A 15003-nucleotide genomic window follows, 5' to 3' on the forward strand; every position below is an offset into this window, starting at 1 on the left:
GGCCAGATAGCAGAGGGAGGGTTGGGATGAGAGGCTGGCAGAGTGATCAAGCTCACAAGTTGCTCAGGGAAGCGGGTAGAGGGCTCGGACTATGAATCGCAAGGAGAGGTTGGTGGGTTGTAGCAAGGTCAAGTTAGGTGGACATAGGGGTCTGGGCAAAGGTAGGTGGCAGGAGGGAGGATGTTAAACATGCATAGTTGGGTCAGCATACTGATTGATGTCTGGAAACGTTGGACAAAGGATCACGATGGAGAGGTCAGGAGAGAACTGCAAATTGGGAGCTATTGAGGTGTGTTCCCCACACCAATCTACACAGGCTGGGGTCTGCAGTCGAAGATAGACACAAATTGCTGGAGTAACTCAGCAGGACAGGCAGCATCTCTGGAGAGAAGAAATGGGTGACGTTTCGGGTCGAGACACTTCTTCAGACTGATGTCAGGGGAGTGGGCGGTGCAGAGATACAATGTAGTCGGAGACAGTAAGAATGATAGGAGAACTGGGAAGGGGGAGGGGATGGAGAGGGAAAGCAAGGACTACTTGAAGTTAGAGAAGTCAATGTGCATACCACTGGGGTGTAAGCTGACCCTGGGATCTGTAATCACTCTTCCCTGCTTATCCGGATTCTTTCGTAGTCTATCATGCCAAACGTGCAGTGTACCAAAGTAAAAGAATGTGACGTTGTGCCTTGTGGTCTGCCAATTTTATTTTATTTTTTTCACTCAAAGATTTTTTTTCACTTCAATTTCCAGGATATAAACAGAACATATCCCACAGAGTACGAAGTGAAAGGAATATAGAGTGGATGTGTATGAATCGCAAGAACATTATTTGCTTTGAACCTTGAAATCATCTAATCACCTAATGTGATAAATATACAAGATTGTAGTCAGCTGCTTTTCTGTAGCCAGCTCAATCCTATAAGCAGGAGTGTGGAAACAAAGAATTGCAGATACTGGTTTATACCAAAGATAGACACAATGTGCTGGAGTAACTCAATGAGTCAGGCAACATCTCTGGAGGAAAAGGACAGGTGATGTTTCGGGTCGGGACCCTTCTTCAGTCTGACCCAAAATGTCATCCATCTTTTTTCTCCAGAGATGTTGCCTGACCCGCCGAGTTTTAGTTTAGTTTAGAGATAGAGCGCAAAAATAGGACCTCCGTCCCACCGAATCCGTGCCGATCTGCGATCTCTGCACACTAACATCATCCTATGCACATTAGGGACAATTTACAATTTTACCAAGCCAATTAGCCTACTAACCTGTACGTCTTTAGAGTCAAGTCAAGTCAAATTTATTTCTCACATACACATACACGATGTGCAGTGAAATGAAAGTGGCAATGCCTGCGGGTTGTGCACAAAAAAGAATTACAGTTACAGCATATAAATAAAGTTAATAAGTTACTATTAGTGTCGACAAAAATTTAGTCTCTGGGGTTATAAAAGTTGACAGTCCTGATGGCCTGTGGGAAGAAGCTCCGTCTCATCCTCTCCGTTTTCGCAGCGTGACAGCGGAGGTGTTTGCCTGATCGTAGCATCTGGAACAGTCCGTTACTGGGGTGGCAGGGGTCCCTCATGATCTTGCTTGCTCTGGATCTGCACCTCCTGATGTATAGGTCCTGCAGGGGGATGAGTGTAGTTCCCATGGTGCGTTCTGCCGAACGCACTACTCTCTGCAGGGCCATCCTGTCCTGGGCAGAGCTGTTCCCAAACCAGACTGTAATGTTGCCGGACAGGATGCTCTCTACAGCCCCAGAGTAGAAGCAATGAAGGATCCTCAGAGACACTCTGAATTTCCTCAATTGTCTAAGGTGGTAAAGGCGCTGCTTAGCCTTACCCACCAGTGCGGCAATGTGCGTTGCCCAAGTCAGATCCTCTGTGATGCGGACTCCCAAGTATTTAAAACTGCTCACCCTATCCACAGTAGACCCATTTATCTCCAGTGGCGTGTACGTCCTTGGATGTTTAGCCCTTCTGAAGTCCACAATCAGCTCCTTTGTTTTAGTGACAAGAGAAGGGGCGTGGCTGTGTTCTGCAGCTGCGGCTCACCGGCAGTCTCTCTGTCTTTTTTTTGTTTTTTGTTTTTGTCTATTGTCATCGTTTAATGTACGTTTTGTTCTATTTTTAACTCTGTGTATGTGGGGGGGTGGTGGGGGGGTTGGGGGAAACCTTTTTTTTCTAATCTCTTCCTCAACGGAGATGCGACCTTTACCGTGTCGTATCTCCGTTCGCGCTACGGCCTAACATCGTGGAGTCGGCGGCCTCCAGCTGGGATCGACGTTGAAGACTCTGGTCGCAGGGCCTGGACTTACCATCTCGGAGGCTTCGGCCGTGGGCCCTGCAGACCGCAACATCGGGAGTTCGCAGGTCCCTGGCTGGCGACCGGTTTTTGGGAGCTCCAGCCGTAGCAGCTTCGACCGCCCCGAAGCGCGAGGTACGATCGACCCGCTCGCAGGCCCTTCATCACCCTGCGTGGCTCGGCCGCAGCACTTTCCATCGCCCGGTGGGGGCTCAGGACTTTCATCGGCCTGCTCGGCTCGGCCCTGGGACTTTCCATCGCCCGGTGGGGGCTCAGGACTTTCATCGGCCTGCTCGGCTCAGCCCTGGGACTTTCCATCGCCCGGTGGGGGCTTCAAAAAGTTGGGAGCCTCGATCACCTCGTGGCACCACGGGAGAAGAATGAGGAGGAGATAAGACTTTGCCTTCCATCACAGTGAGGGTGTGCCTAGAGCAATCACTGTGATGGCTGTTTGTGTACAAATTGTATCTGTGTGTCCTGTGCTTTTTGTTGTCTACTGCCGGACCCTGACGTGAGATGACGCTGGCGTTGTTTATTCGCCGCTTTTCCGTCAGGATAGTTTGTCTGTTTGTTTTTATGTTAATTGTTTTTGTAAAGCGCTTTGAGCACCCGATAAGGCGCTATATAAAATAAATGAATTATTATTATTATTATTATTCAAGAGGAGGCTAGTGTGGGAGGAAACCAGAGCTCCCGGGGAAAACCCATACAGTTACGAGGAAAAAGTACCAACTCTGTACAGACAGCACCCTTAGTCAGGATCGAACCCGGATCTCTGGCACTGTAAAGACCGCAACTCTACCACCGCGCCACCATACCACCGAGTTACTCCAGCCCTTCGTGTCTGTCCTTGGTATAAACCAGCATCTGCAGTTCTTTGTGTCTACGTAATATCAGTCATTGTTGCAGAGAAACATATTTTTTTGGCTATTTAAACCAATCAGTTTTATCACAGAAATGCAGAAAGTAAAATGTAAAAGAAATCCTAGTCATTGATCAAGATATGTTGGATTGTTCTTTGTTCTCGTTCTATGTTCTAAATCTCAAAACCCATATCTTATGCTTTTGAACATATAACAATATTCTTTATAGGAGATAGAATAAGCAAAGAGGCAGTAACTCACAGCACTACTGGCCACAGTTGGGTTTTTTTCACTGGTTCACCTGAAGAAGAAAGAAAACAATCAATTTACACATTAATCAATAAAACTATTAAACCTATTACTTCAGAACTAATCTTACATTGTACTGTTCAGCTTTCTTTGCAGTAGAATTAGAAAGTGCCAAAAACTATAAAAATTAATGTTGCTCAAACAATAAACCTTTTCATAGTTACAACTGCAGAAAAACAAAATGATTGGATTAAAACAGGTGAAAAGCAAGGCTTCTGAAATCAACATACAGTACTTTTGATAGATTACAATATCTGTATTTTGCAGAAAAACACCTTTTGCCAACAAAATGTGCAGGAAGGAACTGCAGATGCTGGTTTACACCGGAGATAGACACAAAATGCTGGAGTAACTCAGCAGGACAGGCAGCATCTCTGGAGAGAAGGAATAGATTATATTTCGGGTCGAGACCCTTCTTCAGACTGATGTCAGGGGAGGGGGCGGGACAAAGATCGGATGTAGTAGGAGACAGGAAGACAGTGTGAGAAGTGGGAAGGGGGAGGGGGAAGAGAGGGACAGAGGAACAATCTGAAGTTGGAGAAGTCAATGTTCATACCGCTGGGGTGTAAACTGCCCAAGCGAAATATGAGATGCTGTTCCTCCAATTTGCGCTGGGCCTCACTATGACAATGGAGGAGGCCCATGACAGAAAGGACAGACTGAGAGTGGGAGGGAGAGTTGAAGTGCTGATCCACCGGGAGATCAGGTTGGTTAAGGCGGACTGAGCGAAGGTGTTGAGCGAGACATTTTGCTGATGTCAGCTATTACTGAGAGTTTGCTGATGGACCACCAATTGCAGTGGTGAAAAGTAGTGGATAATCAACACTGAGGATTCTTGAACACATTTTCCTACTAGCTGCTTTGAGAGAAGATGGTTTAAGGGCTGGGGTTAAAGAATGAGCAAAGCTTACTTTGTAATTGAGAATAAGGGAGGAAGACTCAGAATGCTGGAGCAACTCAGTGGGTCAGGCAGCATCTCAGGAGAACATGGATAAGCAACGTTTCGGGTCGGGACCCTTCTCAAAATTTAGGGAGGTTTTCCTATATCCTTCTGAGGAATACTGTTACTTTATTCCTAGTGGTCCTAGCGTTGGCAGTTGCTTTAGAGGAGGAAGTTAAATGGGATCGCAATTTTATATTTTAGACTATAAGACCATAAGGAATTGGATCAGAATTAGTCCATTCGGCCCATGTAGTCTGCTTTACCATTATGTCATGGCTAGTCTTATTGCCTCCTCCACTCCATTCTCCTACTCTCAGGCCATAAACCTTCCTCCTGTCATTGCAACCAATATGGTGTGTTGTTATAGGTAACCAAGATCCAAATCTCTTGTCCTTTATTCTTGCCATGACCTCTATTAACATCATACCCTTTATCGTATTACATTATTGGTCCTTCTCTCAAAGCCTCGTGCAAATATGGCCAACACACCAATGAGTTTAACTGCTGCTTGGTGTGCCTGCATATTTGCTTTCATTGTCTGCAGTACAAGAACACCATGATCCCTCTGTGTAGGAGTGTTTCCCAATCCATCACTTTTTAGATTTTAGATTTAGATTTAGTGATACAGCGCGGAAACAGGCCCTTCGGCCCACTGGGTCCATGCCGCCCAGCGATCCCCGCACATTAACACTATCCTACACACCCTAGGGAATTTTTAAAAAAAAATTTGCCCAGCCAATTAACCTACAAACCTGTACGTCTTTGGAGTGTGGAAGGAAACCGAAGATCTCGGAGAAAACCCACGCAGGTCACGGGGAGAACGTACAAACTCCGTACAGACGGCGCCCATAGTCAGGATCGAACCTGAGTCTCCGGCACTGCATTCGCTGTAAGGCAGCAACTCTACCACTGCGCCACCGTGCCGGATAATATACTAATACACTGGCTTTCAGTTTGCCTATCAAAGTGGATAACTTGACATTTATCCACTGTATGCTGCATCTGTCAGTTTTAATGAAGACATGTTCTACCAATCGATGGCAGCCAGTGCCATCTTCTTCACTGTCGTGTGCTGGCACAGCAGGGCGAAGGCTGCGGACGCCAATAGGGTCAACAAATTCATCAGGAAGGCTGGCTCCTTCCTGGGGAAGGGGTTGGATTCTTGGGAGGTGGTCTTGGACGGGAGGATGCTCCTCAAAGTGCGGAGCATCCCGGACAATACAACTCACCCCCTCCGTGACACACTGGTCAACCTGAGGAGCACCTTCAGCAACAGACTGGTCTCAACAAGATGCAGGACAGAACGCCACAGGAGATCCTTCTTCCCTGTGACTATCAAACTTTACAACCCCTCCCTCTTCTGTCGTGGGATAGACTGAGACTGAGACTGAGACTGCCTCCCCACCTTCTCAATGTTTGCACATCCCCAAAGCCTTACCACTCATCACTTTAATTTCATGTTTCATGTATTTTGTGTTTTTTATGATTATTAGCAAATTAATTTCCCTCCTGGGATAAATAAAGTTCTATCGTATCGCATCATATCGTATGGGTGATGCTTTGAAATCATTCTTGTTTAGTTTTAGTTTAGTTTCTGTTTATTGTCACGTGTATCGAGGTACAGTGAAAAGCTTTTTTATTGTGTGCCATCCAGTCAGCGGAAATACATGATTACAATCAAGCCCTCTGTAGTGTACAGATGCAGGATAAAGGGAATAATGTTTGGTGTAAGATAAAGTCCAGTGAAGTACAATTAAAGATAGTCTAAGGGTCTCCAATGAGGTAGATGGTAGTCAGGACCACACTCCAGCTGGTGGTAGGGTGGTTCAGTTGCCTGATAACAGCTGGGAATAAACTGTCCCTGAATCTGAAAGTGTTCATTTTCAAACTTCTGAACCTCTTGCCAGTTGGGAGAGGGGAGAAGAGGGAATGACCAGGTGATACTTGTTGTTGATTATGCTGGTGGACTTGCCGCTGGTGGACAGTGTGAAGTGTAGATGGAATCAATGGAATGGAGGTTGGTTTGCGTGCAGGTCTGGTCTGTGTCCACAATCCTCTGCATATTGTTGATTAGGATGTAAGGTCGCCGAACGGAATCATTACCCTCTCGGGTGGAGTAGTTCCCAAACCATGCTGGGATGCATCCCGATAAAATGCTTTCTACAGTGCATCCATGGAAGCCCATGGAAACGGAGTTAAGGGATTTATTGTTAAAAAGATTTCAAAAATCAACAAAGTTGGAAACTGCAAAAATATGGCAATTATTTGAGCTCTGAAACATTGCAGGTGGATCATCTCTCTGCTGGATCTTGACAGCTCTTGTGTTTGCCTGAAGACAGATTGATCAGCTGAGGGCTTCATTTTGCCAGCCACTGTCGGTGGCAATCGTCTCCCCATCCTACACCACACCACCAATAATTGCCCGCTAATCAAGCAGCAAGAAACTGCCGATGCTGGCCATCTGAGATAAGAAACAAAATGCTGGAAATACTCGGCAGGGCAGACAACCGCTGGCGAGAGAAGCAGAGGTAATGATTCCGTTCAGCGACTTTACATCCGAACCAAGGAAAGTAAGTTCGAAAGCAAACAATTTTCACATTCCAGAGAAGGGATAAAGATGGAGAGAGCAACAGTAACAGATGGATACAAGTGATAACAGTGTTGGCCTCCCCTACCACAGCCGATCACTTTATCACTCCATTCCCCCCTCAATGTCGCACACTCAAAACATATTTGATTGCTCACTTTTCTCATTTCCAGTTAAACGTTGATTCTTTTTTTCTCCACAGATACTGCCTGACCTGCTGAATTTGCCAGCATTTCCTACTTTTATGCCCAGCTACAATCTCGAGCTACCTAGCTCTATTTAACGCCAAGCCAAGCCCACCCTACATATGCTCCATTGGGTAGACACAGAATAATCCTATCATTCCAATTATTCTCCTGAATTCCATCACACTCTTTTGCACACGCCCGTACAAATTCCTTGTAATTCTTTTGTCAATGACCCACACTGAGGGACAATAAACAGAAGCCGTCTAACATAACAAAGCAGCACCATTGGGACCACGCTGACCACTTTACAACTTTGACTCAGCATACTTTATATCTGGTATGCAAAACTTTGTAAGCACCCTTTACGTGGTGACTATTTGCATACCTTGGGGGTATGCAAGCAAAGCATTTCACTGTGACTTGTCACATGTGACAATAAAATCGAATCAATCAATCAATCAATCAATCAATCAATCAATCCATCCATCCATCCATCCATCCATCCATCCATCCATCCATCCATCCATCCATCCATCCATCCATCCATCCATCCATCCATCCATCCATCCATCCATCCATCCATCCATTTATCCATTCATCCATTCATTCATTCATTCATTCATTCATTCATTCATTCATCTTTTGGCTAGGTGAGGACATTTCAACAGCACGATAGTGCAGCTGGTAGAGCTGCCGCCACACGCCTCATGAGCTGGGTTCAGTTCTATTTATTATGGTGTCTGTGTAGACATTGTACGTTCTTCCTGTGAACACGTGGGTTTCTTCCAGATGCTTTAGTTTCCTCCCATATCTCAAAAATGTGCTGATGGGTGGGTTGTTTGACCACTGTGGATAACACATTGTATGTTGAAGAGTGGTAGAACCTGAGGGAACAATGGCAAGAGAGAGTGCAATGTGGAGATGGAATAGATTAGGACAGAGTAGAAGGATGAGAGGGGATCTTATAGAAACATATAAAATTCTTAAGGGATTGGACAGGCTAGGGGCAGGAAAAATGTTCCCGATGTAGGGGGAGTCTAGAACCAGGGGTCATATTTAAGAATAAGGGTGGGCCATTTAGGACTGTGATGAGGAAACAGTTTTTCACCCAAAGAGTTGTTAATCTGCGGAACTATCTGCCATAGAAGTCTGTAGAGGCCAATTCACTGGATGTTTTCAAGAGAGAGTTAGCTATATATCTAAGGGCTAACGGAATCAAGGGATATGGAGAGAAAGCAGGAACGGGGTACTGATTTTGGATGATCAGCCATGATCATATTAAATGGCCAAATGGCCAACTCCTGCACCTATTTTCTATGTTTCTAGAATAGATGTAAAGATGGGTGCTTAACAATTGGTACAGACTCCGACAGTATTTCCTTGCTGTCTCATTCAGTGGCTCACCATCAGTCAGCAGAATCCCATGCTGTTAAGAGGCAAACATGCAAACTTCAAGAGTCAGCAGTCATTTAGATAATACATTCCAACAATAGAACAATTAAATTCATACTTTCTGCAGATTAACAGGCCTGTCTATGCAATTGCGCAGATAAATATATGAAAATTAACAATACAAAAATTAATAACTGTAATCCTAAGTAACCAAATAGGACGAAACCAAAGTCCATAACGCAATAAAGACACAGTCCGTAGAAGACCATCGATGCTAAGACTAGAGTGTGTAGTGCACCAGAGCCTGATTGTTGCTGGGTAGAAGATGTTCTTGAATGCAGAAACGTTGGTTTTGAGGTTCCTGTACCTTTTTCCTGAGCATGCACATCTTCACACATGTGTGGAAAGGAACTGGAGATGCTGGTTTAAATCAGAAGATAAACACAAAAAGCTGGAGTAACTCAGCAAGACAGGCAGCATCTCTGGAGAGAAGGAATGGGTGATGTTTTGGGTTGAGACTGAAGGGTCTTGACCCGAAAGGTTACCCATTCCTTCTCTCCAGAGATGCTGCCTGTCCCGCTGAGTTGCTCCAGCTTTTTGTATACATCTTCACACATGGTCTCCATCCCAACCCTGCTGGGCCTGGGCCTAAAGATGCTTGGTTTCCTTCACATGCAGCAAAGTGGTCTTCGAAAGTACTTAAGTAGCACCTGCCACCTTGCACTTTAGGTTGAATTTCCCCCCCAAAAAACGTCCATTGGTCCAAAATGAATTAATTGACATGGTTATGTCGGTCTGATCTTTTGAGGCAGTGTTGCTTAGCAACAAAGAGTATTGGCAATCTAGTCCAATTCCAACTATTACAACAGTAACACAATTTAAAAAAAAAAATCAATTAGAGTAGGATCAATTACATTAGCTTTAATTGAAAGTTTCAAAAGTGATTTTATTTTTCCACCTGCAGCTCTGCAGCATAAAGGTGGGATTTCCAGTATTACAAATTTTAATAATCAATATAAATATAATTAGTTTTGCATTGATTTCATCTTTTAGATAGCTGAACCAATTGAAAATAGCTTCAGCGTAGAGTGGTTAAATATAACATAAATTTAGGAACGATGACACAAAAGATTACATGAGAAATATTTGGAATGCATAGTCAGAGAAGCGATTTGGGAAAAGTAATCAAGGTGAATATGTGACTGTGGAAGTTAAAATGATATAGTTGAGTTACAGCTACAATTTCTGTCATGGGCCTCCTCCATTGTCATAGTGAGGAACAGCGCAAATTGGAGGAACAGCATCTCATATTTCGCTTGGGCAGCTTACACCCCAGCGGTATGAACATTGATTTCTCTAACTTCAGATAGTTCCTCTGTCCCATTCTTTCCCCTCCCCCTTCCCTGTTCTCCCACTGTCTTCATGTCTCCAACTACATCCTATCTTTGTTCCGCCCCCTCCCCTGACATCAGTCTGAAGAAGGGTCTCGACCCGAAACGTCACCCGTTCCTTCTCTCCTGAGATGCTACCTGACCCGTTGAGTTACTCCAGCATTTTGTGTCTAACTTCGATTTGAACCAGCATCTGCAGTTATTTTCTTACATCACATGATCTAAAGAAATGATATTCAATGGACATCATTTCATTGTGAAGCATTCTGCAGATGCTGGTTTATACCGAAGATAGGCACAAAGTGCTGGAGGAACTCAGCGGATTAGGCAGCATCCCTGGAGAAAAAGGATGGGTGTCATTTAGGGTCGGAACCCTTCTTCAGACTAATTTCATTGTTCTGTTTGGTACATATGGGAATAAAACAATCTTGTCTTTTGATTCTTGACAGTATTTGGTTACTATACATCAAGTACTCTCTGATGTTCTGGTCGCTATTGAATACGATGGACCTTGCAGAAATAAGAAACGGCAGATGCTGGAATCTTGAGGACCACACAAGTTGCTGGAAGAACTCAATGGGTCAGGCAACATCTGTGGAGGGAATATACAGATTTAGGTTCCTGTGAATGTTTCCTCCACAGATCCTGCTCAACCCATTGAGTTTCTCCAGCACTTTGTGTCGTGCTAAGGACATTGCAGCATTGCCTTTGAGAGCACAAAATATTTGGCATTAAAGGGGACACCAGGTTTGGCAATTCGAACTATGTGAAAAATATCAGGAAGACCAAGGGAAAGAAATTTCCTGGTGACACGGAGAAAGCTCAATAAATGGATCCAAATGGTTCACATTGAAGCAGGATGTAAAATCTAAAGGGTATCATTTTAACAAAGGGCAAACAAGATATATAAAGTTACATTTTGGACCAAATTATATGAGGCTCAAAGTTCTGATTACATTCTCTGGAAGAAAGGGAGAGATCTTGAGTGGGATTTGCTAATGTCCTATGGATATCGGGATGATCTAACCATGTACATATAACTTAACACACATGCAGAGTAGTGGGAAGATGGTCGAACAATAGCATTTCGAGTCAATGGGTAGGAATTCAATGGTTTTAGTAGGAATTGAAGGCAATAGCTTCCATCTCCCTCATATTTATTTGGTGGAAATATTTGCTCATCCAAAAGTGGTGGAAAAGGGTAATGTGCCTTGCAAACTTCAGGTGGAGAAAAGTTTCCATTAAAAAAATATGGCAGATAATACATACAAGTTTAAGAAACATATAAACAAGATTTTTTGCAAAGAGGATATTGATGCTTACAGTAAAATATATCTGGGAAACCGAGGCTGATAATGTTAAAGCTACTCTATCTATATACTAAAACTCTTGTTTGTTTGTTTGTTTGTTCCTGAACTACAGCCAAAACGGTACATGATGGCCTGAGAATTTTAGGCCCACCTTATTCACCGACGTCCCTTTGGTGCTAATGGAAGAAGTTTCATTGAAATCGGTGTTATATTTTTTAAGTTATTCACATTTTAAAGTTTGAATATATCTCCTAGGGAGGGAGGGGGGAGGGAGGGAGGAAGGTGGAGGGAGGGGGGGAGGAGGGGGGATAAGAGGGTTGAGGGGGATGGAGTGGGGGGGAGGGGATGGGGGAGGGGAAGGGGGGGAAGGGGAGGGGGTGGTGGAGGGAGGGAGGGGGGGAAGGAGGGGAGGGGGGGAGGAGAGGGTGCTGCTCCAATACAGGAGAGGTTTGGGCCCAACGGCTCCACTTGATCTAGTAATATTATAAAAGTACAGATGGAGAAGGAAAGTGGCCAGACTGGACTTCCAATGTTTTCACAGTTGTGCAGACTACCCAGTTTCCTAGTACACAGTGGCGCAGCGGTAGAGTTGCTACCTTACAACCGCCAGAGACCTGGGTTTGATCCTGACTACAGGTGCTGTCTGCTTGGAGTTTGCATGTTCTCCCTGTGACTGCGTGGGTTTTCTCCGGCTGCCCTGGTTTCCTCCCACACTCCAAGGACGTGCAAATTTGTAGGTTAGTTGGCTTCTGTAAGTTGTCCCTAGTGTGTAGGATAGAACCAGTGTGTGGGGTGATTGCTGGTCAGCACGGACTCAGTGGGCCAAAGGGCTTGTTTCCACGCTGCATCTTTAAAGTCTAAAGGCAGCGTCTAAAAATCCTTTACTTTTTAAGTCGTGTTCAGTAACGTACTTATATTACTTCATTGCAATAAATTGATATGAAATGAAAGATTGCTATTTTACTGCTGCATATAGAAGGCACTCAGGGAATGATATTGAATATGTAGCTCAGTAACCATGTGAGAAAGTGAATTTAGAAGTAAACACAGTTTGAAGGCCTGATATCACAAAATACTTGGATGTATTTTGAAAATAAAATAATAGATCTTAAGGGCATATAATCCTCAAAATTGTTTGGTGCGCAGAACAAAATTTGGTTGATTTCTGGAGACACAAGGAACTGATGATGCTGGAAATTTGAGTAAAACACAAAGTACTGGAGTAACTCAACAGGTCAGGCGGCATCTGTGGAGGGAATGGATGGGGAATTCACTCCTCCATATGGCGACTGAGCTACTGATTCCATAACCAATCTCTGACTGCCTGAAGAATGGTCCCGACCCGAAACATCGTCTGTCCATTCCATCCACAGTCGCTGCCTGACCTGCTGAGTTACTTTGTTTCACCAGTACATTCACCAAAGTTTGCTGAACGCTGCATACTGAAATTAGTCATTGCATAGCAAAACTAGTCATTTGCAATGGAATGATATGAAGTGTCTAAATCATCTCCTGCTTTCGCTGTAAACAACGTGGGTTTTAGCAAATTCATGACACTGACGTAAACAAGTCGATGAAAATCTTCACTTTATTCCTCGGCTGGATAAGCAAGCAGATAACAAAAGCAAAAGAAGATCATCAGATATCCTAACTGACACTCTCCTTTCTTCTACAATCCTATTCTGTTTTTGCTAAATCTGCTTCATTTCCTTCTAACATTTTTAGTCGATGTTATCACCACCTAAATACAACGGTTACTGCCTCTGGCCAATCCTACTGTTCCGTCATCTGGCGATCTGCTCTGCATCTTAATCTTATTCCATTTCCATCTCCAATTGTTCTACTTTTATCTGTTTCCTCACTTAAGAGAGGTCTCTGTCCATCAGGACATTGGTGCCTGCACCTCATTATCAAAAGGATGAAAATAAAAAATAAAAATATGATAGGCTTTGTGATTAGAAAATGTCTGTCCAGAAATATGGAACTGATTTCCATTACAATAACCTGAAGAACATATTCCACACCCACACACTGAAGCAGTAATTGTTTCCAGAACAAAAACACCTTTCTGCAGAATATCAATTTCCATTCTCCCACACCAGTGCATATCTACACAGGAATGAAAAGGCTCACTCGAGTTCAACTGACAGGGAGGAGAACAAAACAATTTCAAAGAAATGCGGATGCCTCTGTAAACAAAACATGCCAGCAGCTTCATGCAGTTCCATCTGGCTGGTCTAATGGTATTGTTGGGCGATAACCTCAGGTCATCAAAAGCATAGAAAATTGATTTTTTTTCCCCAGTTTATTTTAAATAGATTTACCACTTTTCAGTCTTTTTGTTGCTTTTTCTTGGATCCTTATGTGACCTAGAATTTCTATTGTGCAACACAGACTTTAATTAACGGTAAAATGCAATGTTATTTGTACCTTTGCATGCATATTAACAATAACATTGCCTTGTACATTTCCATAACTTGGTCCTCCCTAGCTATTATGCACATATTCATATTCTGAAGACCTGCTGAGTTACTCCAGCATTCTGTGTCTATCTTCCATGTAAACCAGCGTCTTCATAGGAACATAGCAGTTCCTTCCACCACTTTTACAGAGAACATGTTTGGCGATTCTCAGTGTATAATTACTGCCATGATTTTCCAATGTAAATTCAAGGTCTGTGAATGAAACTGGTCATGCAAGCTGCTACAGGCCTTGTGGTAGTTGCATTACTTAAAGGATCTGTTCCTGTCCAGAGATATTTAGTGGGACGGGAAGTGAAGATTTGTATCCACTGATCCCGAGGCCATATATTTGAGGATAGGTATTGTGTTTAGATAGACACAAAATGCTGGAGTACCTCAGCCCCTCAGGCAGCATCTCTGGAGAAAAACAATAGGTGACATTATGGGTCGAAACCCTTCATCAGACTGTCTTCCCCAGAGATGCTGCCTGACCAGCTGAGTTACTCCAGCATTTTGTGCCTTTCATAGGTTTAAACCAGCATCTGCGGTTCCTTCCTACACATTAAGTCTTTTGTCTTTCTTCCCTGGAGCATGAGGAGGGATCATTGGGATGGGTATAAACACCCCAATAGCTATGATTCTCTTCCAGTGGAACAGTAGCTCCTCGGTCCCTCTCTTTCCTCTTACCCTTTCCAATCTCCCACTGTCTTCCTGTCTCCTACTACATCCTGTCTTTGTCCCGCCCCCTCCCCTGACATCAGTCTGAAGAAGGGACTCAACCCATTCCTTCTCTCCTGAGATGCTGACTGACCCGCTGAGTTACTCCAGCATTTTGTGTCTACCTATGATTCCTCTTCCAAGTGTCTTTGGGTGGTGGCATGTGCCCTTACACATAACTCAGTCCCCTTATCAAACGGCAAATCTGTGTCAAAGCATCCTCCCTTTCAAGCACAACTTCCAGACCTACTGCTGTTTTAGGAGTTCCCACTAGAGCAGAGCATTCCACCCAAGATGGCGCCAAAGCCAGGACATTCCTTTCGTGCTGGTCCCAAAAGTGGATCTGCAATCATTCATTAAAATTGCTCCACTCTTTCAAACCTCTACTCCAACAACAGCATTTCTTACTCTAATTATGATCTTCTTAATCCCACTAAACGTTATGCCCTTTATCCTGCATCTGTACACTGTGGCCGGCCCGGCTTGATTGTAATCATGTACAGTCTTTCCGCTGACTGGATAGCACGGCAACAAAAAGCTT

General features: G+C 44.0%; 1 protein-coding gene across 4 annotated transcripts in view; it reads right to left on the reverse strand.

The window, feature by feature from the left end:
* The window catches only part of LOC144605427 (synaptotagmin-B), a 549186-nt gene that overhangs the window by 282878 nt on the left and 251305 nt on the right, over nt 1–15003 (reverse strand). For all 4 annotated transcript variants that reach the window (XM_078420666.1, XM_078420663.1, XM_078420662.1 and 1 more), the window contains exon 2: nt 3425–3464. Coding sequence is in view for 2 of the 4 variants with exons in the window: in XM_078420663.1 (XP_078276789.1) it covers nt 3425–3464 (40 nt within the window). In the remaining 2 variants the exon portion in view is untranslated. The remainder of the gene's footprint in view (nt 1–3424; nt 3465–15003) is intronic.

Source organism: Rhinoraja longicauda, chromosome 24 (genome assembly GCF_053455715.1).
Source record: "Rhinoraja longicauda isolate Sanriku21f chromosome 24, sRhiLon1.1, whole genome shotgun sequence".
Lineage (NCBI taxonomy): Eukaryota > Metazoa > Chordata > Chondrichthyes > Rajiformes > Arhynchobatidae > Rhinoraja > Rhinoraja longicauda.